The sequence below is a fragment of the Perca fluviatilis genome, chromosome 8, assembly GCF_010015445.1.
Source record: "Perca fluviatilis chromosome 8, GENO_Pfluv_1.0, whole genome shotgun sequence".
Taxonomy (NCBI): domain Eukaryota; kingdom Metazoa; phylum Chordata; class Actinopteri; order Perciformes; family Percidae; genus Perca; species Perca fluviatilis.
The window spans coordinates 27,890,275-27,917,908 of NC_053119.1; the positions used below are offsets into that span (position 1 = coordinate 27,890,275).

The 27,634-nt window shown below is 42.4% G+C and overlaps 1 protein-coding gene across 7 annotated transcripts in view; it reads left to right on the forward strand.

The window, feature by feature from the left end:
* The first annotated feature begins 15,953 nt into the window (after positions 1–15,953).
* hipk2 (homeodomain interacting protein kinase 2) overlaps positions 15,954–27,634 on the forward strand; it is a 76,075-nt gene continuing 64,394 nt past the window's right edge. For all 7 annotated transcript variants that reach the window (XR_005640077.1, XR_005640078.1, XR_005640079.1 and 4 more), the window contains exon 1: positions 15,954–16,323. Coding sequence is in view for 4 of the 7 variants with exons in the window: in XM_039809030.1 (XP_039664964.1) it covers positions 16,305–16,323 (19 nt within the window). In the remaining 3 variants the exon portion in view is untranslated. The remainder of the gene's footprint in view (positions 16,324–27,634) is intronic.

A 27,634-nucleotide genomic window follows, 5' to 3' on the forward strand; every position in this document is an offset into this window, starting at 1 on the left:
AGACCATAGATGCCTTTCTACCTTACCATAGCAACACAAAAGATGCATGTGACCCTTAATCCATAGCCTTTCCACTCGCTATGAGTCACATGGATACCCCCTACCTGTGCCATCTCTAATGCTTTTTGCCCACAAGCACAAGCACAAGCACACACACCTTACACGGCACTGTGCGTTCCCTCCCCACAGAGCACATCATTCACCTCAACAACAACAGCGATATCTACATCCAGCTCCCCCCCGGGGAGGCCGGGTTTCTTGTCACGAAGCCGGCACTCTCCGCACATACAGTACTGTGGGTGACTTCAACGATCGCTGCCAGTCTGAAAGAGAGGACAGCTATTCTAGACCCCTACAGGAAGCACAACGCTGGTGTGAATCCCATGTCTGAGGCACTTCAATCCTCGAGAAACAACAACAGAGGCATGGCCTTTGACGTCAGCGTGGTCGTAAAGGCAGAGACGAGGGGCGAGATTAACAGGAGCTCTCTGAGGGGGGGCCGACCCTCTTCCTGTTGCTAGGAGGCACTGAGTGTCTCATCTTTTGATGGCTGAAAGTCTTTAAAAGAGGGACATATTTAGAGGGACGGGTAGAGAAAGACTGACAACTGATAATGGGCTGTTATCCGTCAGGTCAGATTGTTCTTTACAGGTTCACTTTACCAGGACCTATTGTTCATTCTACCATATCAGGTGTGGCTGTTGATGCAAGTGACAGTCTATCTACACCAGTATGGCCATAATCTCCTAATGTTTTTACTGCTAAAGATGGGTTACGCTTTAGATTACGGCCCGCAGCATACGGCATCATTTTTCCTAATAGATGGTGTAAATTACCTATTCTAAAATATTAGAATAGTAAATCATTTGAATTAGGAAGAATGCATTGCGGGTTGCAATCTAAAGCGTTACTTTAAAAACATGTCACCCTTTGGTTGCATAGTTCCAGTGGTTTATAAGGCAATCTACCAAACGCCACACAGCTCCAAAGACACATAGTGGCATCAATGCGATCAACATTATCAGTGGTATCAGTGCTTTTCTCCGACAGTGGACAAAACTGAAAATGTCAAAAGAATCTTTTGTCTCGTATGAAGAGGAATCCACTCCTCTGATGGTTTGATCCTCGATTTCCTGATCACATTTGGTCATGTTACATGCTCATCAAGGAATTAGCATATTGTGACGAGAGTTGTGTGCAGTGAGATGATTAGACGCTGTGATATATGGGAGCCATCCAATGAGCCCCAATTAAACAGTATGCACTCACCACATCGGCCAATGACAACACGAGTCATACTGCGTGTAGAGAAACGAGTGAAAGGTCAATGGGGCTGCCTAGTTAGCAGACCTGTCTAATGTCCACTATCTCGGTGATCCACACGTATGTCTTTGTGTGTGCGAGAATGTGTGTAAAGGGTGGAAGCAGTGAGTTAAGCAGTGAGTTTCTTTATGAGGCACACAGTCTTTTAACACCTTAGCAGAAGCTGCTGGCTCCCTTGTCAGGGCTTCTCTCTTTGTGAGCAAAGAGAAATCCTGATTATAACAGAGGCTGAAAAGACGAGCAGCTCTTCCTCTTTAGCACACCTACTGAACAAAAGGTGCACAGATGAACTCACGTGTATTAATAAAGACAAAAGCGCACAGACTTAACAAGATTATCTTGTTTAATTTGATTTTCAAATGTGTCTTGCAACAAGACACAAATAGATGCTATTATGCTATAAGCTTAGAATAAGTAACATGTAGGCCTGTGTAGGACTCTTCCTGTTTCCTGCTAACCGCGCCGGAAAACAGTACTGCAAATGCGAAGTAAAGGCAACCCTTAGAGGAAGTACTCATGATTTCCCTATTATTGTAAAATGATTCCTCCGTTGATTGTATGAAGCCTATCTGTACTAAAACAGACAGAAGAATATAATTGTCTGTGCTGTTCTAGAGCAACCCTGTCTTCTACAATTACAGCTCTGCATTCCTGGATTTATGTTCAATGGCAAGATTGAAACTACTGCGACTACAGAAACTACTTTTTGGTTGCTTGCCTTTGGCACTGCGGGTCCATCAAGCCTAATTTCTTATTTGTAACCATGAATTTCATGTGAACCTTAAACAAGGAGTCTCATAGCCAACTTTTTGGCATGCAGGGGAAACCCTACTAAAGGACTATTCAATTTAAAAAAAATTGGAATTTGAAAAACGCAGTGTTTTGTGCAAGTTTCGCAGATACGTGGAGTCTTCAAATATTCCATCTGATACACTGAGACAGAAATCCTAATTTACACAGAACTGGTTTATTTTGCTAATATGATGTTATAATGAATTCATAGTAGATAAAGAAGACCACAAAAGTTAAGTGTGATTTGGAGAAATTTAGAAGAAAACTATTGCAAGTTAATTGACATGAATTAGTACATTTTATTATGTTGTAAATAGAAAACAAGATTTGGTAAAATGTTGTCCGTCAGCTCCTCATCTGTGTAGAATCATATGTTGCTCCCAGCTGCTCCACCCAATAACACTGAAGGAAAAAAATATTATGTAAAGAATTCAGAATAGGTAAAAGCTCTAACACTGTGCCCATCAACAAGCTTACTATAAAACAGGCTAACTGTAGCAAGCTAATGATAGTTTAATTTGTATGCGTAACTTTAGATATTTCTTATGGCCATGTTCTGCATCCTCCAACCCTTCTTGCTGAGCTTTTTGTTTGCAGTATGATAGTATTTACTCATATCTACTTTACATACTACATGATTGGCTACTGTCTGACGATAGCTATCAATAAAAATACAGTGACAGTCCCTTTACATTACTGTTTTACTTAATAGTGTTCCCATCGCTTCTTAAACATTTTAACAAAGTAATATCTTTACACATGAAGATGAGTATCTGGTATGATGTGTAGATATTTAGGTGTGGGTGAGTGACACCCATACTGCTGGGCCCGCTGGAGGGAAGGGAAGCCCGGGAGAATCAGAACCAGGACTCAGCGGAGCGGACTGTCACAGCCTGCTGAAGTTTAAATCACAGGTTTCCTAAAGGGAGTCTGGCGGGACTCAGACTGTGGACCACGAAACATGACTTTAAGTCTCGTTAAATAAATAACTACATGCAGAAATAAATGAATAAATAGTGGAGGGGTGAACCTGGACATTTCAGTCTGTTTGAACCTCACTTTGAAGCAGAACCTCTTAGTTCAGAAGGGTGAATTCTGTTTGGACTCAGATCTGTGAACTGATTATAATAAATATTCTTTGTATTAACACATTAATTAGTCTCTTTGTTTTGTATGTTACTGCACATGATGATAAAGCTACACTTTTAAATCACAAACAAAACTAACTTTAATATGTAGCCTATATAAACGCTCTTAGGAAGGAGACAAACGATCACATATTAGAGTTGATTAAAAATAGACTCAAATAATAATTTACTATTTTGCGTTTTAATGTGGAAATATATTATGAGTATAAACTCAGGGGACTTACATCATATTGTATTGCAGGCTTGCTGATGTACAAAGTAAACCAATGCAATTCAAATGTTTAAATTAATTAACATGTATTTTCAAATATGGATAGTCACACTATTTTGCATACAGTAGGCTAGGCTAAGGTAAGTAGCGATAGTTCATTTTAAGTTTACATAAGTGGAAGAATGTGACTAATAAACCTAGGCCTACTAACACCAGGCATTACATTGTGAACATTGTGAACAGGTAGATTATATTATCTATGAGTCTCTGGGTCAAGGCGAGGCAAGCACTTCTTCCTCGTTTCATGGTGGGTACTGTGCTCCAAAACGTAGGTGCTGATTGGCCGAAGAGGAGTCCTGTGTATCTGCACCACTGAACTCTAACTATCGATCTGCACTCGATTGCTCTTCCTTCATCCTCCAACTACTCGGATGTCTGTCACAGTAACTTGAAATTGAATTTTGAGAACTGAATCTGAATTGTGAGAACTGAATGTGAAGATATATAGAGAGTTGAATTTTCAGTGAGGATAACATTTTATTGGACTTCAGTTACAAACGAATAAATTCAATTTCAAATTATACTATTCAGATTCAGTTTTTCAATGCAATGATTCAAATTAAACAATACAATTTCAAATTATATGATTCAAATTCAGTTTTTCAATGCAATAATTCAAGTTTAGCAATTCAAATTCAAATATAAATGATTCAAATTCAGTTTCTGGTCGCTCCCACACACACACACACACACACACAGAAATTCATCCTGTAACAAACGGCTGTCCCCATCAGTCCTGTCCACCAGTGGGTGGACAACAAAACCGTGCCACTACTCACGTCAGATTCAGATCTGCAGGGGAATATCCCTGCACAAGCCCGCTGCTGATTTTAATAAATAACTCAGCCGTGATTTATAGACTTAATCCCCCAGAGGCAGTGTGTACAGCCAGCTCTAATGAATCCATGTTTTGGAGGTAATCTGAAGAGTCCAGATAAGTGCGCCATGTGGAAAAGAACATATGGATCGTTGAGCTCCTCTCCAACATTCCTGAACAATCTGGACAGGACATTGAGCATTTTATCACCACCAAGGACTCGGCAGTTGCACTGCGGAGCCATCCAGCTGCTTGTTCCCAGCGGGATAAGACTCCTATCTGCCCTCTGGAAAAACAGGAAAAGACCTCTTGCACTTTGCTACCGTGAGGTCATGTTTTGGAACTTTATCTTAATAATCATAGTTGGAGACTCTTTGTCGTACAGTTTTCATCGGATTAAACGATCTAATTCAAACTCTGGTGGTTTGTTCTGCCAAAACACAACTTTGTGACAATGAGATTGCTTGTTACCTACAATAACTCTGATGATAACTAATGTTACGCCCTTAAAATAAAGATCAGCATCACCCTTGTCCTTCTGACCCGTGAGTCACTCTGTCCATGAGCAAAAGGAGCCACTTGGATTAGCAAAACAGTTTAAAACTCACTTGTTGTGAGACCATCTCGCAACCATGGCACCCTGAATGGACCCTGCTTTAGTTACACAGCATACTATTACTATTAATATTACAGCATTGGAGAGGAGAAACAGGAGAGTTTATTGTTTATTTCATATTAATGTTTAATATTTGTTTGTTTATGTATGGACCAACCACCAAGGCAAATTCCTTGTCACTTATTTGGCAATACATTATTTTCTGATGCTGAGAGAAGAGAAGAGAAGAGAGGTTTGAGGTTTTCAAAGTCCCTTTATTTGACTATTTTCAGAGAATATTCACAATCAGAGAAAATAAAAAACAAAAGAAACAAGAAAAATAAAAAAAAACTAAACTAAATCTTTTTTTAAAACCTATCAAACAACTATGTGCTTTTACCAATCAAAAACTAACCACCAACTCCCCCCCACCCCCAGCCCACAAACGACTGAAATCCAGTAAATTGTCCATCATCTGGTAGTAGGAATGTTCCACCCTCAATCGGGCCTTGACCAGTCCTTCCAGAACCGGCACTGGCTCTACACTGGCTCAACACTACCAGCTCCCTGAGCCCGGTTCCTGCGTGTTAGCCAGATGGGCAACTTTGCTGTTGCAAACAAGAAGTTCATTAAAATGTGAACAGTCTCTTTTTGCTTTCTGTATTTTGGACCAAAAATGACCAATTCCAAAGAAAAAACCTCCCCAAAACCCCGAGCCCACCTTTTAAGAAGCACTAGCAGATCTGACAGCCGAGGACACTGAACAAATACATGTGCTAGTGTTTCAACCTGAAGACAAAAAATACATCCTAGCTCTGGATCTAGGTGCGCTCTGTATCAGTTTGTAGCTATAGGCCTATGTACAATCCTCCATTGAAGGCCTGCTGCCCGCTTTTCAACGGGCAGCTTGTACAGAGAACGCCAACTGCCTTTCGGGGAAACGTCGGGACCAAAAAAAAACAGTCCACCTCGTCTCCTTCAGCTCAGCCAAAGGCCGCTGGTTCAGGACCTTTATGCAGGTGTAATAAATCGCTTTCTTCCCTGCAGCTTGACACTTGTCCAGGTGAGAGGTTGAAAAAGACAGTAGCTGGCCTGCTTGTACTCCCACCCCTCACTCCACTGATCACACAGAGTCCGATTCTCTACCACAGTTCGCTGAGGTTGCTCTAGGGCAGCACAAACTCACTTCACCACCCTGTTGATCAGCCTGACGGAGGTGATGTTGCTACTCACTCTTAGGATGTCAACAGATGCGGCAGTCATCTTCATCAGGTGACCCAGTTTGGTACACCCAGCGTCTCTGAGGCTGTCCCGCAGGCTGGCAGACTGTAATGTTCGAGTCCTTAAAAAGTTGTTGAAAAACAAAGGTTCTTCAAACAGCCACATTTGCATCACGAGGACATTTTAGTATCTGCCACGCCTGCAGCACAGAATTGTAGAAAGAGGTGAGCCCAGTGAGGTCAATATCCTTTGTAGGAGGAAAAGCTGCTTGTCGTAGCCCAACCGCCCAGCTCTCCTCAGCAGCAGTCGGGCTGTATCTAGCCAGCTTGGGCCACAGTTGTATAATAATCTTTGAGCAGTATGGAGTCTAAAGGAGGCAATTTTAGACTGGATATCCGCCAGCCCCTGGGCCCCTTCAGCTACAGGCAGGTAGAGAGCTCCTGCAAGAATCCAGTGCCGACCCGACCAGAAGAAGTCAACAATGGCCCTTTGAACATCCTCCATCAGGCCTCTTGGTGGCACGACAGCAATGAGCCTATGCCAAAGGGTCGAGGCAACCAAATTATGCACATCACTGCCGACGATGTTGACGGGGAATTCTTTTCTGAGAGAGCCCTGTGGAAGGATAGAGCAATGATCAGTTTGAGGAGAGGAGAGGAGAGGAGAGGAGAGGAGAGGAGAGGGAGAGGAGAGGAGAGGAGAGGATTACAGTGGTAGTAATGCTATGAGGCATTGCATTTCAGACATTCATCATGCTATCAGCTTCCTTGTTATGATTCAATGTGGGCACATGTGGCATGATGGCCATCCCATACACTGCCCTGAGCTGTAAAAGCTTACCTCCCTTTTCTATTTTCAGAGCAACAAATGCCTCTCTCTCGCGCTCTCTCTCGCGCTCTCTCTCTCTCTCTCTCTCTCTCTCTCTCTCTCTCTCTCTCTCTCTCTAAGTTATGTGGGGCACATTGACCGGCTAGTACTGCAAGCACGGCTTTGTGCCAGCTTTCTGTCTGTACTTCCCAGGTGTCTCAGTTACAGACCAACATGATTTCTAATATTTCAAATCCCCGTGTGTGCCATCTCGTTATTCAGCATCCAGCACGTGTGTGATTAGGCTTCAAGAATCATAAATCATTAAACCATGATGTTGTAGGAATGTGAGCCCAATCATTTGTCTGTAGACTCCAGCAGGTGTCACTCTAGCCTGTCATCTCTAATACAGACAGGAGAGTTGCAACAACCAACCAAACCTGACTGGGACTGTCTGGGGCTGGAAGAGGTGGGCTCAGTCAATCAGTCATTGCTCTGCCTTCACCACACGTAAGTTCACCAGAGGTTCAAACCTGCCCAGCAGAGGAGTGTGAAACCCAGTCTGCCTGCCACACTCTGTTGAACCCAAGGCCCCAGGGGGAGGAAATGTTTCTCCTCACTGCTAAAAAAACACCCCTACCTCTACTGTTTGTGGATGTGTGTGTAAGCCATTCCAAAATAATGATCAATAACACTTTTTTTTTAGGCGGTTTTGACCATGCATTCATCTCAAGGAAACGGAAGAGGAGAGACATTCTTTCTGTTAAAACAAGGGAAGCTTTCTGATTTCCCAGGACATGCACGGCTTGTTCTGTTCAGCATGACAGACAGGAAAGAAACGGTAGTGCATAGGCCTACAGCACTTAAGAAACCACTGACAGGCTGTGTTTCAAGGACACAACCTTTAGTTTGTTTTGCTGAGGAGTGAAGTTGAAAGTGTGGGCGTAATTCTCTATTTGTCTCTGGACTTCGACTTCCCTGAACCCTGTCATTTCTAATCTTGGGGGCACAGCTGCTTTCATACATAGTGTTTTGATGCAATGCAAAGCTCAAATGCACCTCTTAGGTTTTCTACAGCATGTAAATCTTCATTTATATTGATAGCAGGTTACATAACTTCCACAGCAGCTGCAGCATAACAAACAGACAGGAATTTACATGTTCTGGACACAGTTTCTCTTTCCCTCTCTGTGCATGCATATGTGTGCCTGTGCATGGGTTTTGTGCAGCCAGCTTGTGCCCATGTGTATATGCATAGGCTCACAGAATGGTAGTACAAAAGGGAAATGAAAACACCACCTTCACAAGTGGCGTAAGCTAAATCAAAAGCACTCACACTGCACATGGCTTCTTGCCAACTGAAGGAAAGTGCTACATCTTAAGTGGTTAATGTTCATCCCACAGTAGAGGAGCTGAAACCTGGTGTGTCTCTTTAAGGTTTCACCATACATGGCAGACGCTCTGCTTGAAAATTGAGGTTTGTTGTGACTAAACAGTGCTCAGACAGCTAAAAAGAAAGAGCACAGGAGGGGCTGCATTCACTCTTTCCCTTTTGTCATTTGTGTGATCAATCGTGCAAGGCTGGGTTACATGCTAATTCCAGCTGATGTGTGTAGAAACCTAGTTAACTTCGTAAAGACTTTCCTCAGATGCAGTGGTGTTGGTTTATGTCAGTCCATACTGATTACACTTCAGAATAAAAGCCCTAAATTCCCCTTGAAGGCTTTGTTTGACACTTGAAACCTCTGCTGGCATGCAGGTTATTTTTGATTTTCAGAGGTCAAACCCAGATAGGTAAAATAGGGTTAAACAAACACAGAGTGTGCACCATGAATATACTGTATATTGTGCATTGGGACAGAAGCCCATGAGCGGCACAGGTGGCATGTCCAAATGTGTGGTCTGCACTTTTTGCTGGCCTGTGTTTAACATGGTGGACAAAGGCTGGGATGGGACAGTGAGGTTATGTTTTATGGGTCCCTTCTCACAACTGGCAGATGAGCTTTTAGTTATATAACTTCAAATAATTCATTTCATGATCATGATCATGATTGATTCTATTTTGGATATTTTAAATGCAATAGCTTAAAGGAGTACTCCAAATAATTTGGTCTTGCTCTTCCATAAAGTTGGAGGACTTGTGAGAGACATATTTTAAAAAAGAAGGCAAAGGCTGAGACATGCTATACTTTTAGTGTTAAATGTTTGATGAAGTCCCACTCTGACTCAAACTTAAGTCGGTGACCCTGATGACAGGGTTATTTTCTCAGACTTCAGAGATCTCCCTCCAGAGCCACGGAAGACATTTTGAGCAAAATTGAAATTTTGAACATCAAACACTTCGTTTCCTGCATTGTGGTGAACGTTTCTGCAACAATGTGTGCCTTTTCTGCATCAAGTTATGGTGCAAATGTCTTTATTCATGTAAAGGAAAATATAATGTTTTTTTTGGGGGGGGCAGTTTTGATTATTCATTATACATCCCCCCTGTAAATTACGCCTATGCAACTGTTTTCACGCTCTGAGTGGTACTCCCCATGATGAGTAAAATGATCATTATGTAATTATGTGTAAAAGCAGTGGAATGCCCCTTTAATTTTAACAGACACCAGTTATTTACAATTTGTCAGAACAATTTGTACATCAATCAGTGAACATCAACCCTCTAGCCACTCGATAGTCTATCAGATGCTTTGGCATACAGTAATATGTCTGTTAACACTATTCCTCCTGTAGCGGGGAGTAGCTGTTGATTTCCACTGTGATGCTTGTGTTTGGTTACTGAGTGGGACTTCCACTCCTGTCCACAACTTCATTCACGTTGTAATGAAGTCACGTCTGGTCATGAAGCTGCACCATTTTGACAAGCTAATGATACAGTTAATCTGTTTTTGTCTGGTCTTACCAGCATCAGCGATCTGATTTAAACAGCATCTGGCCAGCAGTGCCCATTAAAATCAAACTCCGACCCTCAGAAGAGTAAGTAACCACCTTTAGCTGGTCTTGGCTGGTTTTTGTCACCAAGCTCAGGACTGAACTTATTCATTTTCTGGTAGAAAGTGACAGAAAGATAACCCACTGAACTCGACATGGAATACATTTAGAAAACAATTATAGCCTCGATAATGGAGGAAACGCCTCTTAGTGGCACACAACCAGCATTTGATCGAGGCAGAAGACAGAAAATGATTATGCAAACGTTGCATACATGCTAATGACACAACATGTAACTGCAGATAGCTGGCATCTGGATGAAAGGAGATGATCACAGCGTTTAAAGCTTTTTCGCGTAACTTTTTGATATTTAGGAACGTCCGTTACATTCAAGCCGTTGCCAAATGAGTTGCCACAAAGCTAATTAGGACTATCAGCTCCACACAACTCTCTCAGTATTTCTCAGTATGGCTATGTTCAGAAGATTGTGGCATCCGGTGACATTCTTGCGCAGAAACTCGAGTGAAGATAATGACCTTTTCTGCAGAGTCCATCATGTTTTTTTTAATCCTCCGTTTCCTTCTTGGTTACTAGCAACTGTTTGAAGGGGGCGTGGGGGTGGCGCGTGGTCACGTGAGGCTTGTATCATGTGGACGTGCCGACAGTTTTGTAGTCATTACTTAGAATTCGCCATGGGGGCGGCAGAAACTACGCACTATGGCTTTAGAGAAAAGAGAACAGAAAAAAAACAAAACAGAAAGAGCTATTTGTACTTGATGTGTCAACATTTTGAAGGATGACTTTTTAATGATTATGTGATGACTCGGCTATTATATTTGAAGTGTATTAGTCATAGTGTGTACCATATCTAAGAAGCAAACCTCTAACTACTTGAAATGAAGACAGTAAGTGCTACTTTCTTCCTACAGGCTACATCTCTTTGTACTGGGCTACAACACTGATTTGTCTCATGCAGATTAAGTTGGTTGGTTTCCAAGGCAACCTGTCAATTATTTGTCCCTGAATCTTTGTCTGAAGCCTGTTGTAGAGCTCACCCTCCCCCCACTGTGACCCAGGAGGCCGTGTCCGTCCCGTCCTCAGTAACATTGGGTCAATGATAAACCTCTCAGGAACAACCGTCACAGACTGAGCAGCAGAAAGAACAGGCAGCACCAAAGAGGCACAGAGAGACACGAGACAGGACGTTGCAACACAAAATTAACATTTTGAGAAACACATTGCTGAACACTCAAAAAATGATTAGATGAAAGAAGAGAAAGAGCAGCTATTCAGTGTGCTCTAGATTTTACAAGGCGTGCAAATTGCCTGATTGTTGAAAAAAAAAGAACCGCATGCATTAAGGCGTGTGAAGCATATGGGATAATCATTTCCAGCTTTGGGTTGTACTTCACGCGGCTTGTTTGCTGTTAAAGAAATACTGTAGCTCAATCAAAAAGGTAGCCAATGCCAAAATCACTGTCAGACGGATCTAAATTCTGTTTACTCTGCAGAGATGCCTTGTAAACCGCCAGTTCTCACAGGCAGGAAAAATATCACACTCGTACATAACAATGAAAACCACAAAACGGCTTTTGCACAAAAGAAAACACTGCTTTTGTGTCGGAGAGTTGTCAGAGAACAACTCAGAGAGGCGTGTTTTTTTCTTTTATTGTCGCAGTTTTATTTCCTCTTTTTAAAAAAACACATTTCCTCATAAGTGTTTATCAGGTGTATAGAAGTGAGTTCATTTTACTGAGTTTATTATGAAGCATAATTGTCACTGAGAGGAAATTCATGAACGCAATAGCAATAGCTGAAACATGTTGAAAACATGAAACTACTCAAACAACATGGGAATATATAAGGCTGATCATATGATGCAGACATCAATACATGCTTCCTAAAAGTTCTGAATTTAAAGCTCCAGTGTCTGAGTGTATGTTTTATGGCCTAATCACCTCTGAAAGTCATTCACTTACAAATGTTACTCATGCATGCCATTTTTTGATGTTACACATGAGAACAGATTGGTTGGGCGATGTACCAAAAAGGAATTATCTAGGTTGTTATTCAGGCATGTTTTTTTCTCCCTCAAACTATCTGGGTAAAAGTGATTTTCCCATGGAAATGTCAATTTAAAAGCCAATGATGTCATCCATGTCAGCGAACCAAGAAACAACCCTGATTGTAACATGTATGAGGTAATAATTGGACCTGCAGGACTAAACAGTGGAGCAGTTAGGGGTCCGCGCGGAATCGGCACAGAGGCTGTTTCAGTGCTGTACAAGAGGTTAGAAGTCAGTAATAAGTGAGCACGTTTTCCACCAACAAAGAAGGGGCAAAAGGAAAACAGAAGATGTTTGGGTTCCTTGACTTGCCTTGAAGTGAATTTTTTTTTAAAGGAGTACACATGCAGCCCAAATGAACATAATAAGAGATGGGAAGCGGTATTTGTTTATATAGGACCACCTACGTAACTCACTTTTGCTTTTGATACTCCTGAACAAGGATGAGGCAGTAGGAGATAATGAAAGAGTGGCAGTGAGTCTACAGTATATGAAGCACAAGTAAAGGCAACTGCTGTTTAATAATAAAGCTGAAATATTTATTTTCATATTGTGTTTGACGTATCATTAAGTTCAGGCTGTTTTATGTGTACCCCCGACACAACCACACTCTAACCAGACTTAGCTTCTGTTTAAACTCAGGCCATGTGATCAAATGTGTGTGTCCTCTAACTCTGCAGGGCTGCACTCGGTCCTGTGTCAACACAAACAGGAGCATCCAGTACTCAGTAGAAGACAGTAGTGAGTAGACACACTCTTGAAGTCTCTATAATTACAGTGGTTGTAATTCTGTCTGCTGCTTATGTTCCATATTTTTTAATAACATATGGTATCATATGACAGAGGCTGCAAAGGTGACCTGGGAAGACACCAAGAATACAGTGTTATACTGTTAGTCATCTGGCTTTGATATTTGATGCCTATATGCTATACAAAGTTATATGTCCAGCCATGTTTTATTAAATTAATTAGTGTTCAATTACTCAATCAACACCTTTGTAATGAGAGCGTAACATGCGCAGATTTTCATTGGTTACAGCAAAATGAAAATGTAAATACACTTGAAAACCATAAGTACAATGCATGGTACATTTAGGTGGCATAGGAAAGAGGTATTGGTATAATAGCAAGAGACAGTTTGGTCTCAAAGTATGTTGTGTATGCTACAGCTGGAGAACCAGTTAGTATTAGTGGGGGCCCTGGAGGCCGGGGACCTGTTACAGTATAATTCCACTTCCTGCACTGCTAGCAGTAACATGACTGTGTCTTTTATTAGCCTTTAGATGATATAAAATCCTCACCTTTTCAGTATTGTGTTAGTTATCTTTGGCTAGCTTTTTACAATCAACTTCCCACCTCCTATCACTATGTGTTATCATCACTCAGTAGGATTTGTAGTTCTGACCTGTGACTCCTTTCTTGTCCTACGTGATAAACTTGGGGGAAGGGAGATGCATTAATCCAACGTAATTGGACCATCTGACCATCTGTCAGACTGTTTGTTGTCATCATCATCTGTTGGTCTGTCACGCTTCATGTCTTCAACACCCATGACTGGATTTTAATAAAACTTCAGGACATGATTGCTGTGTTCAGACATTTAGAAAATGAAACTGATTGGCCTAGGTCTGGTGTTATAGCATCGGTTTAATTATTTAAGAGTTGCTGTTGACAAGCAGTCATAAAGATTTTAAGAAGTTTCCAGTTTGACATTAAACAATTGGTAAGAAGGGAAGGGTGAAATCAAACTTTGAAGTTATTTTCCCAAGTGGTTGGGAAATGCCTTTTTGGAGAGTTAAATCCTGGTTCAGCCTCAGACTACAGTGTACTTTCATAGTTGAGAGTGAACACAGCTATGCAGTGAATGACTGTAATGCACAATATGAGTGTGTTCATATTTTTAATAAACAAATAAGTTGTTTAAATAATTAGATTAAACTGTGTAAAGCTGTGCCACCACATTAAGTTTAAGATATTTAGGAAACATATAAGAGGGGAAGGAGATGTCTCTCTGCTCCATTTTGCCATTTTTATAATTGGACTAAAAGGCCCAAGGGAGGAACAATAGCTACAACATTTCTGTGGTCATACACAGTAAATCTGATGTTTCTGAACAAATTTGCAGGAAACAGGACATTGATTTGTATCATTTCTCTATTTCAGAATTTGCTTTTTGTCCTGTGGGGGGCCCCGTAGTGTCGAAGTGCCTTTAAACCACACGCTCTTCCTTGCGAGAAAGACTGGCACCTGCTCTTTACCTGCCGTAAAACCACCAATTCAGAAGCATAAGTTAGCTTTTTTTTTTTTTTTTTTTACTGCTTAAGACTCAATCATCTTTTCAAAAATGCTATAAAATCATGATAATAAAACAAAGTAATGAGAAGAATACTATACACACTGCACCATAGTGTAAAACAGTGTAGGATTAATAAAGGGCCTAAACATATTATGTTTTTTTTATACTGTATTTCAGTCCACATTGTTCCAATGTTGTTACATCTTACATGCTCAGCATACTTTCAGTCAGTAGGTCCCTTTAGGAACATTCCAGTGGCTTTTGTTGAGGAAGTATCATAAATAAACAATGCACTGCTGATGGGAGATTTGCATTACTTGGATGTTTTTAATGCCAAACAATGCAGGTCTACTCTGCACACACCCCGCGGCCCTCAAAGACACCATGTTATGTCCTGTTCTGCAGTGGTCAGCTCTATGTGACGTGTGTGCAGGCGAAAAGGCCATGTCACACACTTAAACTGAATGAGTAATTGCATAACTCGTTGCAAAGCTGAACGGCTTAAAGCATGCACAGTGCCTGCTGAAGACGGAACATCACTGATAGTTTTTGTCACAGTAAGACAATGGAACTTTGTGATCATTATTTTGTCCTGCAATGTTGAGATCAAAGCCCTTCTGAGACATGTACAGCTTTCACATGTATTTTCAGCTGAGTGTACTTTGGTAGGCTGTAAGGTGAAACGGCTCTGCTCTAATGCACTGCTATATTAACAACCGCCCCACATGTCTATATCGACGTGTTTCATTTAGAGGTTTGGTGTTGCATATTGCTGTGAGTGCATTTTAGGTTCGCTGGTAAATGACAGATTACTCACATTTGTGTGAGCCTATGTAATCCGATTCCGCTCCAGTTGATTCTGTGCAAAAACCTCATGTCGTCACACTGTAGCCTACTGTAGGAGCGCTTCAGCCTCACGCAGGCATGGCCAAACACCCGCAGAATCATCCAATCCAGATGCACTTTGCACGGCCAGAGCCATCTGTGCACGGCTGATGTCGACAGCTGTTTGACAACCGCGGAACAGTCATCATGTCCAAATAACTAGGCCTACATCATTTAACATTAAGCAGCCTGTTGATTTCTATACTTATACATATTTTTCTGAATGTGTTATTATTATTATTATTATTATTATTATTATTATTATTATTATTATTCGTTATTATTACCATCAGTAGGTTATCATGCAGCCTAACTGTCAGTGCGCACTTCCAACACAATATATTAGCAATAGCCAATATTTAAAAAAGTATTACACATTCCACATCAAAAAGGAGCAGGGAGAAGAAAACCCTTATTATCTTTTTTTTTAATGTTTTTATATACATTTTTATTTTACTTAAGCATTTAACGTTCCCCTTTTATTGTGTTTTAAATCTTGTTCTAATGTATTTCTTCGCCTTATGCAAAGCCCTTTGATCTGCCTCTGTGTCATAGAAATAAACTATGGCTGACACTCTAATGCTCTCTTTATTCTTCACTTTCTTCCCGTTTGTTGTTTATTGTTCTAATTTGTATTCATGACATTCTTATGGAAATGATAACGATGATAGGATTCTTATTTTCATTCCAGTCAATTTGTTTTTGGACCCCAGAAGAGTGATGCGTAGCTCCTCGTCGCCTCCGATCGACTCGCTCGACGCTCGACTCGCTCACTGTACACCAAACTCGCTGCGCTCTGACCAACGCAACTTTTGCAGAGACTCCTCTCACTCCACAGACATGTCGCACAATAGCTGAAGTAAACCTGTCACCGCGGCTCATCATCTGAGCCTCCAGTAAGACACCGCCGGTGGGATTGGACTCGCACAGCCTCTCTCGTCTCTGTCGCTCTCCCCTCGCATCGGACCCTACGCTTGGAAACGCCTGGATATGAATTATGAGCATTTTCCTCACTAATGAACTGGGCCAGTAATGCAGGAGACCGCGGCGACTCTCTCATCAGTGTTTCAAGATGGCAGATTTTCATTGAGTTTTGAACAGAAATCTCGCTTTATTTTTTTGCCATGAATAACAGAAACCCTTGCACCGATGGCCCCTGTATACGAAGGTAAGATGCTTTTGGAAATGTGCTGGTTTTTTTTGGTTTTTTTTCGCTCTCTCTCCCTGTGCGGAGCTCTGTCACTGTCCGAGCCTACTGTATCAATTGTAATACGATTGAATTGTGGCTGAAACGGAGAGAGAGAGAGGTGCGTTGCACCCTTTCCTCTTTCAGTAAAAAAAATAATCATTAAACGTATATGCTATATTCACATTATATCAGGCTACCTAAACCTACTTCAAGTCGGCTGTCAAAAAACCCTGCAGCACTGTGCATTAGTGCTGGTAGTCCCAGTTAAATAATAGGAGTAAATACTCCGCTACCAGTCTGAGCTGGGTCCGTTAAAATAGCGCTGATAAAGCAGCAAAACCCTCCCGAATAAGGTCAAAGACAAGCATATGTTTCACATACAGTAGTCGGCATGTTGTAAATGTTATGTTTTGTCCTCACGTTTGTTCCTGGTACACATTATATAGGCTAGAAGGAATGAAAGAAGGTCGGAGAGCGATCGCACCGATTGTCGCCTCTAGCCTATTCACTCTCATTCTTCTATCTTCATTTTTTTTTTCACACCAATCTTAACACCGAGTGACTTTAGATCTTTCAGTGCCTCTCTTGTGAATTGATTCAAATTTTCCTTCCGGGAAACCAAAGGCAAGCTTAAATACAGCGTATATTCGCGATCGCTGCAGCATTGTAGCTGTGACTAATCCAATTGAGAGAATGCTACCCCGCATGCTTCTCTAAATTTTTGCTTCTGTCATACAGGTTTTTAATATATATATATATATATATATATATATATATATATATATATATATATATATATATATATATATTCTAAGAGAGTCATTCACACACAAACAATGTGCGTGCTTTGCAATGTCGTTGCAAGGTGGGTTATAAATGTTACAGTGCAAGCGGCCCATTATAATCCGTGCATGATCTGGGGTCTGTGAATGGTACAGCAACTACACAAATAATAGCTGCCGTGAGGTTAAATGGTATGATAAAACAGGGTCATTGGTATAATTTAATTATTTAATTTAATTTAATTCCTCTGTAGTAATGTACCATTCAGATGTAGTATAGGCTATACTTACTGTAGCCTGTAGAGATGCTTTTTCTGACATATAGCCTTACAATAAGACAGTTAACCTCTGACAGTATTCCCAAAGGAAACACAGGTTTACATGCTGATCAAAAGCTTATGCAAACTCAATAGTAGCACAAAGCAAATGATGACCCTTGATGTTTCCAATATTAGTTTTTTGAGCAGCCTTATGTTTGATATCTTCTTGTCAACTCTATAGTCCCTCTGCTGGTGTTAAAGGGAACCCCTTGTTTTCTATTCAAAACTACCGTTGAGAAAAAGAACTATTGAAAAGTAAAACTACACATTTTAAAGTGGCGCTGTAGAAATATCACAAGCAAAAGTGGGTTCTTATAGGAATGTTTCGGTTAGGTAATAGGCTGCTAAAGAAAGACACCGTTATCATGAACAACAATAAGGTTGCTTCCAACTCCTCACTAAGTGCTGTTATGTCGCTGGAGGAATATTGTAGTGATTTTTCATTAGGGGCGTTGAAGCTTATAGGCATAGCCTGAGACGACGGCGTTTCAACATGAAAAGGAAAGTTGAAATGAGACTCCTATGCAAAAGGTAATTAGTGTAAATTACATTCCCCGGCTTTTTCCTGCGCTGCGTAGAGGAGGAGAAGAGAAGAGACAGAGGCGACAGGGGGAATTAATTACCTTGCCTGTCCTCCTCAGTGTTGGAGAGGCCTGTTATGTAGAGCAGTCATGGAAATGACCGAGGTCTCCGGTGGAAAAAAAAAAAGGTCTGGGGGGGGGGGCCCTTTCACGTACACTGAGACTGGCTACTATGGTGATTACTCACCCTCGGCTACAGGGCAACTAATAACTTCAATCCATATGATTAAATACTATCCTTTTGGTAGTTTCAAATTAAACTCGGAGAGGATTTGTTTAAGTTTGCTTTCACATTCATAATCACTAATTAAGGATTATTTGTTTAACCACGCTGGAGATTTTCAGGAATGTCAAGTGGTTATGGTTTTGTCCTGGTTCCTGTTTTTTTTAAATGTTTGCCTTTGGTCCTTCTTGGCCCGGACAGAAGGCCATATCAGGCGGTCCTGCTGGCAGGCAGGGCAGCGGTCTGATCACCCTGGGAGCCTGCTCTCATAACCCGAACTGACACCTTGATGGATGTCTGATGAACGGAGCAGATCCAGCCGCCCCCAGCTGTGGAAAAAGCTAATATTCACACACCGCCAAACCCTGCCTGCCCTCTTCTCTAGATATTGGTGTTGTGGTGTGCTCATGCCTGCATATGCATTTGTCTCTATCTGTGTATGCGCCCGCAACACATGTGCTGTCACCCATTTGCAGGGCAGCCCTGCGAGATGATTAAGACGGCTGCTGCAGAGCTGGGCAACTTCATTTGCAGATCTGCGTCTCACAGGTCTACCAGTACTATTCCAGAGAGGATTCATTCATTCACGCATGGAAAAATGGACAGAGTATGACTCAGAGGCTGATGATGATAGTGGTGACAGGCGCTGCAGCATCACAGGCAGATTAATGTTTTCTCCATCCACACGGCCATTATGTGTTAATGCCGACTTTGTATTACCCCGTGGTTTCCAGGTATGGGGAATGAACAGTGCCCTCGTTTGAGGGCATGTTACTCCTCTGAGGACAGAAGGACAGACTTTCTCAGATACTGCACTCAACTCTGTCTCTGTCTCCCTTCCTCTTCCCTTCACGCTTGCTTGGACCCGCTTGATTGATATCTTCCTCGCAGGCCACGACCCAGACTTAGACTCCAAGGTTGCAGCTTTTTAAACTTTGATTAGAATAGCAGGAAGAACCCTGGGGGCCTTTTGGGGGGGGCAGGGCAGGGCCGAGCCCTGTAGCAGAGTTGGGGGATACCGAGGAGGGTCTCTCTTCCTGACTGTTATGACAAGCAGGGTGGTGTGTTTAGCTTTTCACTGTCCGCTGCGGAGAACGAGAAAGGCCTGGGGAGAGAGGATAGCTCAACAGTTAGAAAGAGATGGGCTGATAGTTAAATAGTTCACAGGAAACAACAGTCTTCGCTCTGCAAATCCTTGTAGGTGCCATTGTGAATGTTTATCTCTTGTTTTTTGAACTGTCACTCAGCGGTTTGTTGACCTGATGCATCACCTCATGACTTGTTTGGAAGGGTGACGATGAAAATGGATAAGCTGTCTTTACAAGTATCGCTTTTGCATTATTCAACGCTTCTTATCTGAAAAGGAAAAGAAATCCAGTGTTCGGGGATCCTTTGTGCTATTGATTTGTTGAAGCATTTAGTAGAAGAAGCTGAGGCTTTTGAGGGAGATAGAATGTGAGTTTTGTGTGAGATGAGGTGTGTGTATGTGTGTGTGTGTGTGTGTGTGTGTGTGTGTGTGTGTGTAGCTCTCAGTTGAAGACAAGGCAATATGGGAGCTCTCTGATGTGCTGAAATAGTTCACAGGTGTGATCTGAGGGTTTTTGGAAACAGATGAATCTGAACAGAAATGACAGGTTAGTAGAGGCCAGTCTGACACAGGAGGCCCAGCCTTGACTATGAGCAGAATACTTCAGGCTATTTCAACAGGCTCAACTTTTCATATACTCTTTTCAGCACAAATTTCTCTGGAGTAAAACTGCCTGCAGTACTCCAGCACATCATTCTTCTGGCTCTTTTATTTATTTATTGTTTTACATTGGAGGAAATTCAATTGAGATGCAAGGGGACTTTGCAATTCTCATTTTCTCTTCAGTCAATAAGCCTCCTGTTTTAGTGCTTCTGCCATATGTTTCAGACGTCTCTCGGAAACAACTCTGAAAGCCGGGCTCCAAGGTCCTTGAAGCGGGAGACCACATCAATTGCTGACATTAGTTGTTTTGTTTTTTTTATTGAAGGGGAAGGGGGTGGGGGGGAGGCTGGCTGTGATGGAGCCTCGACCCTGTCGACTGCTTACACAAGGCATTTCCGTGTTGGTTGTCATGCATGTGTGAAGGCCCTTTTTTTCCCTGCACTGTTGTTTCACACTGTGTATGGTGTCAGCCTGCATGGAACAGTTGCCCCTGGCTCGGCCTAGCAGTGCAACGATTCCAGGCTCCGGTTAAGGAGGAAAGTAGTGTAGCAGCAGGCATCTTAAACGTTGCTTTACTTTCTAGTCTGTAATATAAACGTCTATATGGATTTAAGTTGCAAATATGAGATATCTGCATTGAACAACTTGATTAAAACACATCACGTGACCCTTGATCAATGGAATTAGCACACACAACCCACAGTTTTGTAATTCTTTGAAAGCTGACTGTGTCATTTATTCTCTAAATGGATTTGGTAGCATTTTTCTTGCTCCTAGTGGGGTGCCACATATTACCTCAAACATGTTTGAGGATGAGGATCGCCGTGAGAGACGAAAAAAAGATGAATGTCCCTCTTAAATCTAGATAACTTCCTCTTGCTAAAAGTAATGGAATAGCCGCTCCACAGCGAGGAGGAGAGTAGCGTCTGTGAAAAAGTGCTGAGATTCTCCGCACCTTATGACAAGTCCATTGCTTTGATCTGCTATGAAAGCCACGGTTCAAACAAAGTTCCACATTTTACTGCTTCTCAACACAGCACAGAGTAAATGGGGTCTTTTGTTAACTTGGCCCTGCTAAGAAATAATTACAGAGAGATTCCTTTAGAATAAAGGGCACTCACTATGCTGAAGGTCTATCTATATTTAAGTGAATAATATTGCACAGTGCAGCATGAGCATGTTCTACATTTTACACGCATGCCATACGGTATATTGCAATGCACTTTGCAATCATTATTCGCCAACGACCCTGCCCCACCCCCACACCTATCTTTTATCTGTCCTTCCATCCCATTTGTTGATAAGCCGAGAGGCCATTGGCCAGCACACATGGTGCCCATGTGACACTTCAGCAACAGCCTGATGGCCAGATTGGAAGGCCCGTGTGTGTGTGTGTGTGTGTGTGTGTGTGTGTGTGTGTGTGTGTGTGTGTGTGTGCGTGTGTGTAAGAGGAGGCTGGTTTGAGAAGAGGTCTAACTACTGTAGCTTTTTGTTCTCCCTAATCATGACCCCCATCCAAAAGCCCTCAGACTCCCCCATCGCTTCCCGCCTCACTCAGTCCCCCCTGGCTTGTCTTATTGCCATCACTAACCCCCCAAACCAAACCACCAGCTTGTTTGTGGCACACATTGTCCCCCCAGGTCCTAATCCTATTGTTTGTATTGTGCCCCCCTCCCATACCAGTCCATTTGACATCGCACTCTCTGGAAGAGAGCTGCCGCTGCTGGCTGTATTTATCATCGGCTAATTTGGCCTTTCAACTTGACACGTCACATTGCACATGCACATGCGAAGCTTGTAAAAAAAAAAAAATGGAAAAAGTTGAACAAAGCCTTGAATGTGGTGCAAAGACAACAGATGATGTAAGGTACTACAGTGGGATGGTGAAGGCAACTACTACACAACTACTCCACTCACAGCCACTTCATCTAAACAAAAGATCCTAACCGTCTCTTCATATTACACGAAGCGCGGAGTGAGAAATGGTTTTCGGTTTTTAATCAAGCCTTTCATAACCTCCACACGCTTCCTCTTCTTCCGAGTGAAGGAGACAGTGTGTGTTTTGGGGATAGAGAAGGATAGAGAAGGAGAGGGGGAGCGTTTACAGACCAATATTGAAATGAGCAGCGAAGGATTGAATTACACAGTAAGATTAGGGCACTGAGGTGTTTTCTTGAGGTTTTTCTCATATTCATCGACACAGACACAGCTATGGGCTCGGCCATGTCCAGCCAATGTGGACTAAATGCCACGGCCAGCCCCATCACCACTCCTGGCTCCGGCCCCTCTCGGTCATGGAAGGGAAGTGGAGCAATAGGTGGCTGCTGGCGGCCCCTTCACAGATGGCTGCAGGTACAGCGCCACGCTTGGCTGATAGCCAAAGGACTTCAAAGCTCAGACGAGCGCTCAAGCACATTTCTGTCCAGAGCCAGGAGGCAAGACGGCAACAGACGAGGACCGAGGTAGTCAAAAGAGTCAACAGGCATGGAAATGAGCAGCTTTAGCCCTTTTCCTTTTTCATCCGCTTGCTATTTGTGCAATATTTGCTCTCATGTTCTTTCTCACATACAATCATACTCCACTTCTCATCTTCTTATTCAAACTCCCCCCCCCCCTTCTTTTTCTACATGCTGTGTGATTATTCTATTACCCTGAAAGCAGTTGTGATGACACATCCCCACGTTATCCAGATATGGAAATAAAATGTGGCGGCCACTATTACAGCGAAGCGTCCCTCCCTCTCAAGTGATGTCTTTTTTTTTCTTAATTTGGTTCAGACCAGGGATTCTGTTTTCTACATAGTAAACTGACAAGTTACACGTCAAAAAGAGGCAGGAGGTGCATGTGACAAAGTGTGTTGTAGCAAGCAGTCAGAGGTTTTAAGAATTATAGTCATGAAATGTAGTAGAGTGGTCTCTATATCTATTTGATATTCACCTATGGGAAGAAAATGATTTCTTCGTTACCACTGAAGCCTGGAAACCAAGCTTTCGTGAGCTTTTAAGGGATAAAGTAGAGAGAAAGAGAGAGAGAAATAGATGTTAAAAAGTAATTCATTCAATTAGTCTATCCTGTGGCTCCTCTGATACCACTGCAGTACTGAAACGAGAAAACGCTGAATGGCCTAACTGTAAGAAATATTTTCTCGCAGCTGCCTAAAGAGCTTTGAAGACATTTAGTAACATTCAGTTGCAGCATAAGTGAATGATTATGGTTGCTTAATGGCAGTTTGAAGCTTTTTTTATTCATAAATGCAATATTTAGGATCTTCAGAAATGTTTGAAGAAATCCAGTTTCAACAAAGGCTTTCTTCAGCCATTTTATTTAAGTAGATTTATAGTAGAAGTATGCGCTGTTATTATAGGTATATATTTTATTCTGAAAGTTCCAACAAAGTGCTTTTTTCAGTCGTTTTATCTTAGTAGAGTGGAAGCATGCACTCTTTGCTTAGCTTTGAAGAACTCTAGTGCTCACAAAACAAAAGCAGTAGTGACATTTATTGCTAAAAATGTTCCTCATACACTCCTTGTATAAGTATGGCCTACATTATTATAAAACTTAAGTATGCATTCATGGGAAACTTAACTAAACAGAATTCAGGAAGCAATAGCGGTGCCCGTTTATGTTTCTGGCTGCAAGTGTGTTGCAGCATAAAAAACAGGCTACACACCTTTTTAGATCCACTCCGCACTTCAAAGCCTCAGGCACCATCATGGCCAGCCAGCAGCTCCGCCTGGCAGCCTTTTGAACTGACCCCTCCATTCAGCCTGAGAGACAGAGAGTGAGAGGGAGAATGGCAGAGAGACAGGGAGTGATAGAGATTGAAAAAAGGAAGGCAGAAAATGGAGGGAGGGAGGCAGTGGAGCCGGGGTGGAGAGATGAATAACCTCTTGTCGGGGGCCCATGGGCCTCAGGGGCACTGCCAGAGGTCAGGGGAGCTTGGGGTGGGGGTTTAGCGGTTGGTGTGGGGGTCAGTTGTCTAAGAGGGATTTTGTGGCGTTGGGGGTCGTAGATCTCACCCCTCGTCTCCTTTAACCTGTCTACTCCTTACATCTTGGACCTGTGACAGAGCCCAGCAGCTGCTAACACACACAAACATGCTTCCACCACCTCCATCAGTTTAAGAGAAGCTGGCCCAGAAAAAGGCCAAAAGTTGACCTTTAGCTGTGGACCTGTTCTCTTTTCTTTACACCTCCAGAGCGGTCCAGGCCAGGCACTTTTTTTTTTTTTTTACCTCATTAGGGAGACATGAGACAACGTGTCAGGAGGAGTTCTGCATTCATACACATTAAACATAAAGACATTTGGCACAAACATGGCAGCGTTAAGTGGCATCCATTTCAGTAACATGAACCTCATTCAGATCCTTTCAACATTTGAATAGCCTGGACAAAAAAATACCCACAGCTAGGCTAACATACTAGTAGCATTCCTATCTTTATTCACAGTAAAGCATCTTATAGTATGATGAATTATTATGTACTGGCTTCCCACAGGTCATCCTTTCCATCTGTTAAAATCAGTAAAAAAATTTAAAAAAGGTTTAGAAACTGCTCAGGCCACAGGAACATACCCAAACTTGCAAATATGTACAGTAGATGGATCTTGGTTCCTGTAATTTGCTAAACAAAGTTTGTCGTTAAAAATAACAACAACTTCTCTTCTCCTTTTGAAGGTGTTAACCTTTTATGCAAGCCAATTCAAATGTGTATTTCTCATATGCTTAATGTGTGGGTGTTAAACTGATGGTCAGAATAGCCATTTCCTGCCTGGCTTTGGCTGCTATTTGCGACTGTGAGGACACTGTAAATATAATCGGCTAAGGCCGTGATTTTCACGCTGAATCAGACGCAGAGGGCTGAGTTGGCTAGCCATGTTTAATACCTCAGCTCTGCGGCCAAAAAGACTCAACAGCCATGTTTACGACACACTGTCAGTTGGATTAAGGACACATATGGTATGTGAGTATGTGAGTATGTGTGCTATAATCTTTTAAAAGCTGTTTGAATACATAGCACGGTGGGCGTACCTTGTCAAAGAAAAGACAGACAGAATGAGAGAAGCTACAGAAAGAGAGAAGGTTAAAAGGAAGATGATGAAGAGAGATTAGGAGATTAAAACAAGTTATCAAGAATGTATATGGATGAGTCACCTGCAGCATGAAAGCAGGAGTGCATGTTGAGGCATTTTAGAGGGAGGGAAAAAAAAGGCATCTGTAGTCTAAATTAGTCTGATCTGTGGCCTTAATAGGCCCCAAGCAGCAGCTTCACACACCCCGCTGAAATACCACACACTCTTGTCGCCTGGGGAGGCATGTGCACCATCTCCAGCTTGTATTTGATAGCACTGGGAGGTGGGGTATACTGGGGGAGACAGGGGAGCAGAAGGCCAACCGCATGTGGGGGTTATAAAGAGCTCTGATGTGAAATGGATAGAAGTTGCGTGTTTCTTCTTCCATCTTCTGCCATCTTTGAGGCAGTTAAAAGTGGGCCTCATGCACCAGCCTCAGCGCTAATCATTATCAAACACATGGACTCGCCTGTGTGTCACATCTTGTCATTCAAGAACACCCTGCGCCATCCTGGTTTCAAGCCGACGACTTGCACGTAACCGAGAGCTGAAAGTAACAGCCAGGCATTGGTTTGTTTTATCAGCTGTGCATAAAACAAACAAGAAAAAAAAAAACTCTGTGGGGAATGATTCATGAATATCTTTTCCTAGCAACACATTCCTCTATTTTTTTTAATTTTTTTTTTTAAACTAGACATCCCTATCAGTTTGCTGTTTGAATACAGTGTTTTGGAAATACAGGAAGTGGTGGCCCTGCCTGTGTGTGATTGGTCCCCAGGTGCCTTCGCAGGTTGGACTGGTTCCTCTGTTGTCGGGGTTAATCGCAGCGTTTTGAAGGGGTGGGGCATCAGATTAGTCCCTCTGTTTGTGTGTGTGTGTGTCTGTTTTTGGGTGGTGGTTTCATGTATGTTGTTACACAACTAAGATGTGCTAAGACACACACACACACACACACACACACACACACACACACGTGGAGTCTCAGAAATAGAAATACTGTAAAAATATGGCAGAGAGGCATGTCTGTGGTTATACGCCTACTGTCATGTGCACACACAAATTCTGCACACGTGCAGAGAGTTGTGCGCTCGGTGATGTATGCATCCAACGAGCAGAAGTCAGGCATTATTGCAGCTGTCTCTATCGGATAGTCATGCAGTTGCAGACTTTAGCCCTTTTCCGACCGGAGGGATTTTTGCAGTTCCTAGAACCTAACGTTCCTAAAGCCCTTTTTTCTCGTGTTCCGACTGGACCAATTTGGGGATTATTAAGTTCCTCTGGCCGCAGTTCCTGTAACCCTTTCAGCTCCTACTTCAGGGCAGGGTCTTTTCCCTTTTCCGCATAGTGGTGGTTAGATGGCTGTGTTATAATAACAAAAGGTCAGTTCTTATGGACACAAGGCCAGTGTGAATGCAAATGGACCGGTTTTGGGGGAGAGTAGTTAGTAGAACTGTTTAGAAGTGGACTGTTCCTATAACTACGTTCCTGTAACTACTTGGTCGGAAAGAGGCTTTTGACCCCTAAGTTCGAGAACACACCCAAAAACCGGGCAGGGTGGGGCCATCATGCAGTGTTCCCCCCAACTGACATCTTTCCCTGCGACTGTCTCCGTCTTTGCCTTCAGCTTTTACTGTCGCTGTTTGACTTTTCTTACTTTGCGCTCCAAATCAATAGTTTACCAACCGCAAATAGTACTCCAAAAATGTAGTGACGAGTGAAGACTATTAACTCACATAACACTTTAGATTTGATAACCATATTAGTGGGGTTAATACAAATCTGACCCTCACAAACTGAATAACTGTTTGGAATACATAAGGCAACCCACGTATAATTAACTAGGGATCACACGGAATGAAAATCATGGTGGATTATTATTTATATTTAAATTCCTTTGTTACATTTTTTTCTCTGACAGTTGATCGTTTTTGTCTGACAATATAATTATATGTGTGTGTCCAGGAAGAGGTTACACCCTTTAGAAATAAAATTAAAGTCTCCATCTCTGAAAAACCTCATTCTACTCCTGTAGCTTACAGGAACCCGGCTCCTTGTGTTTGTGTGTTTGTGTGTCCCTGTGTGAACGTCGGCATCATTGTATTTCAATTTGTGTTTGCATATCGCCGGCTTTTGTCCTTCACATACTGAAGTGCCATCCTTTCAAAACCTCAGGTTGCGCTACGTTGCAAGGGCAGCAAACAAGGCCGCCAGATGTTCACACTAAAAACCTCATACTTTGTCTGTAGGTTGTACTCATCAGGTGTGTCCTCCCCTAATGTTGTCTGTGTTGGGTTACTGTTTCTTGCCTGCACTTCTCGTATGTTGATCTCAGTTATAGTCCATTGTGTCCAGCTGTCATTGTTGATCCTAATGACATAAGAGGAAGTGTGGTGTAGCGGGGCGTTTCGTACTGTGTGCACATGATAAGCATTCTGGAGAACGGCTGTGTTATCAGGTGTGTGTCCCTGCGTGGCCCAGCACTGTTTGCAACTGTAGTCGACGAGCAGCACAGCAAGACGCATACAGTGGACGGTGATGGTAGTGCAGCTGAGTCGTGAATCAACAGGGGCCTTTGGTTTATGGTTGGTCATGTTTTCAGCCCTCTTCAGTTCTCATTTTATGCT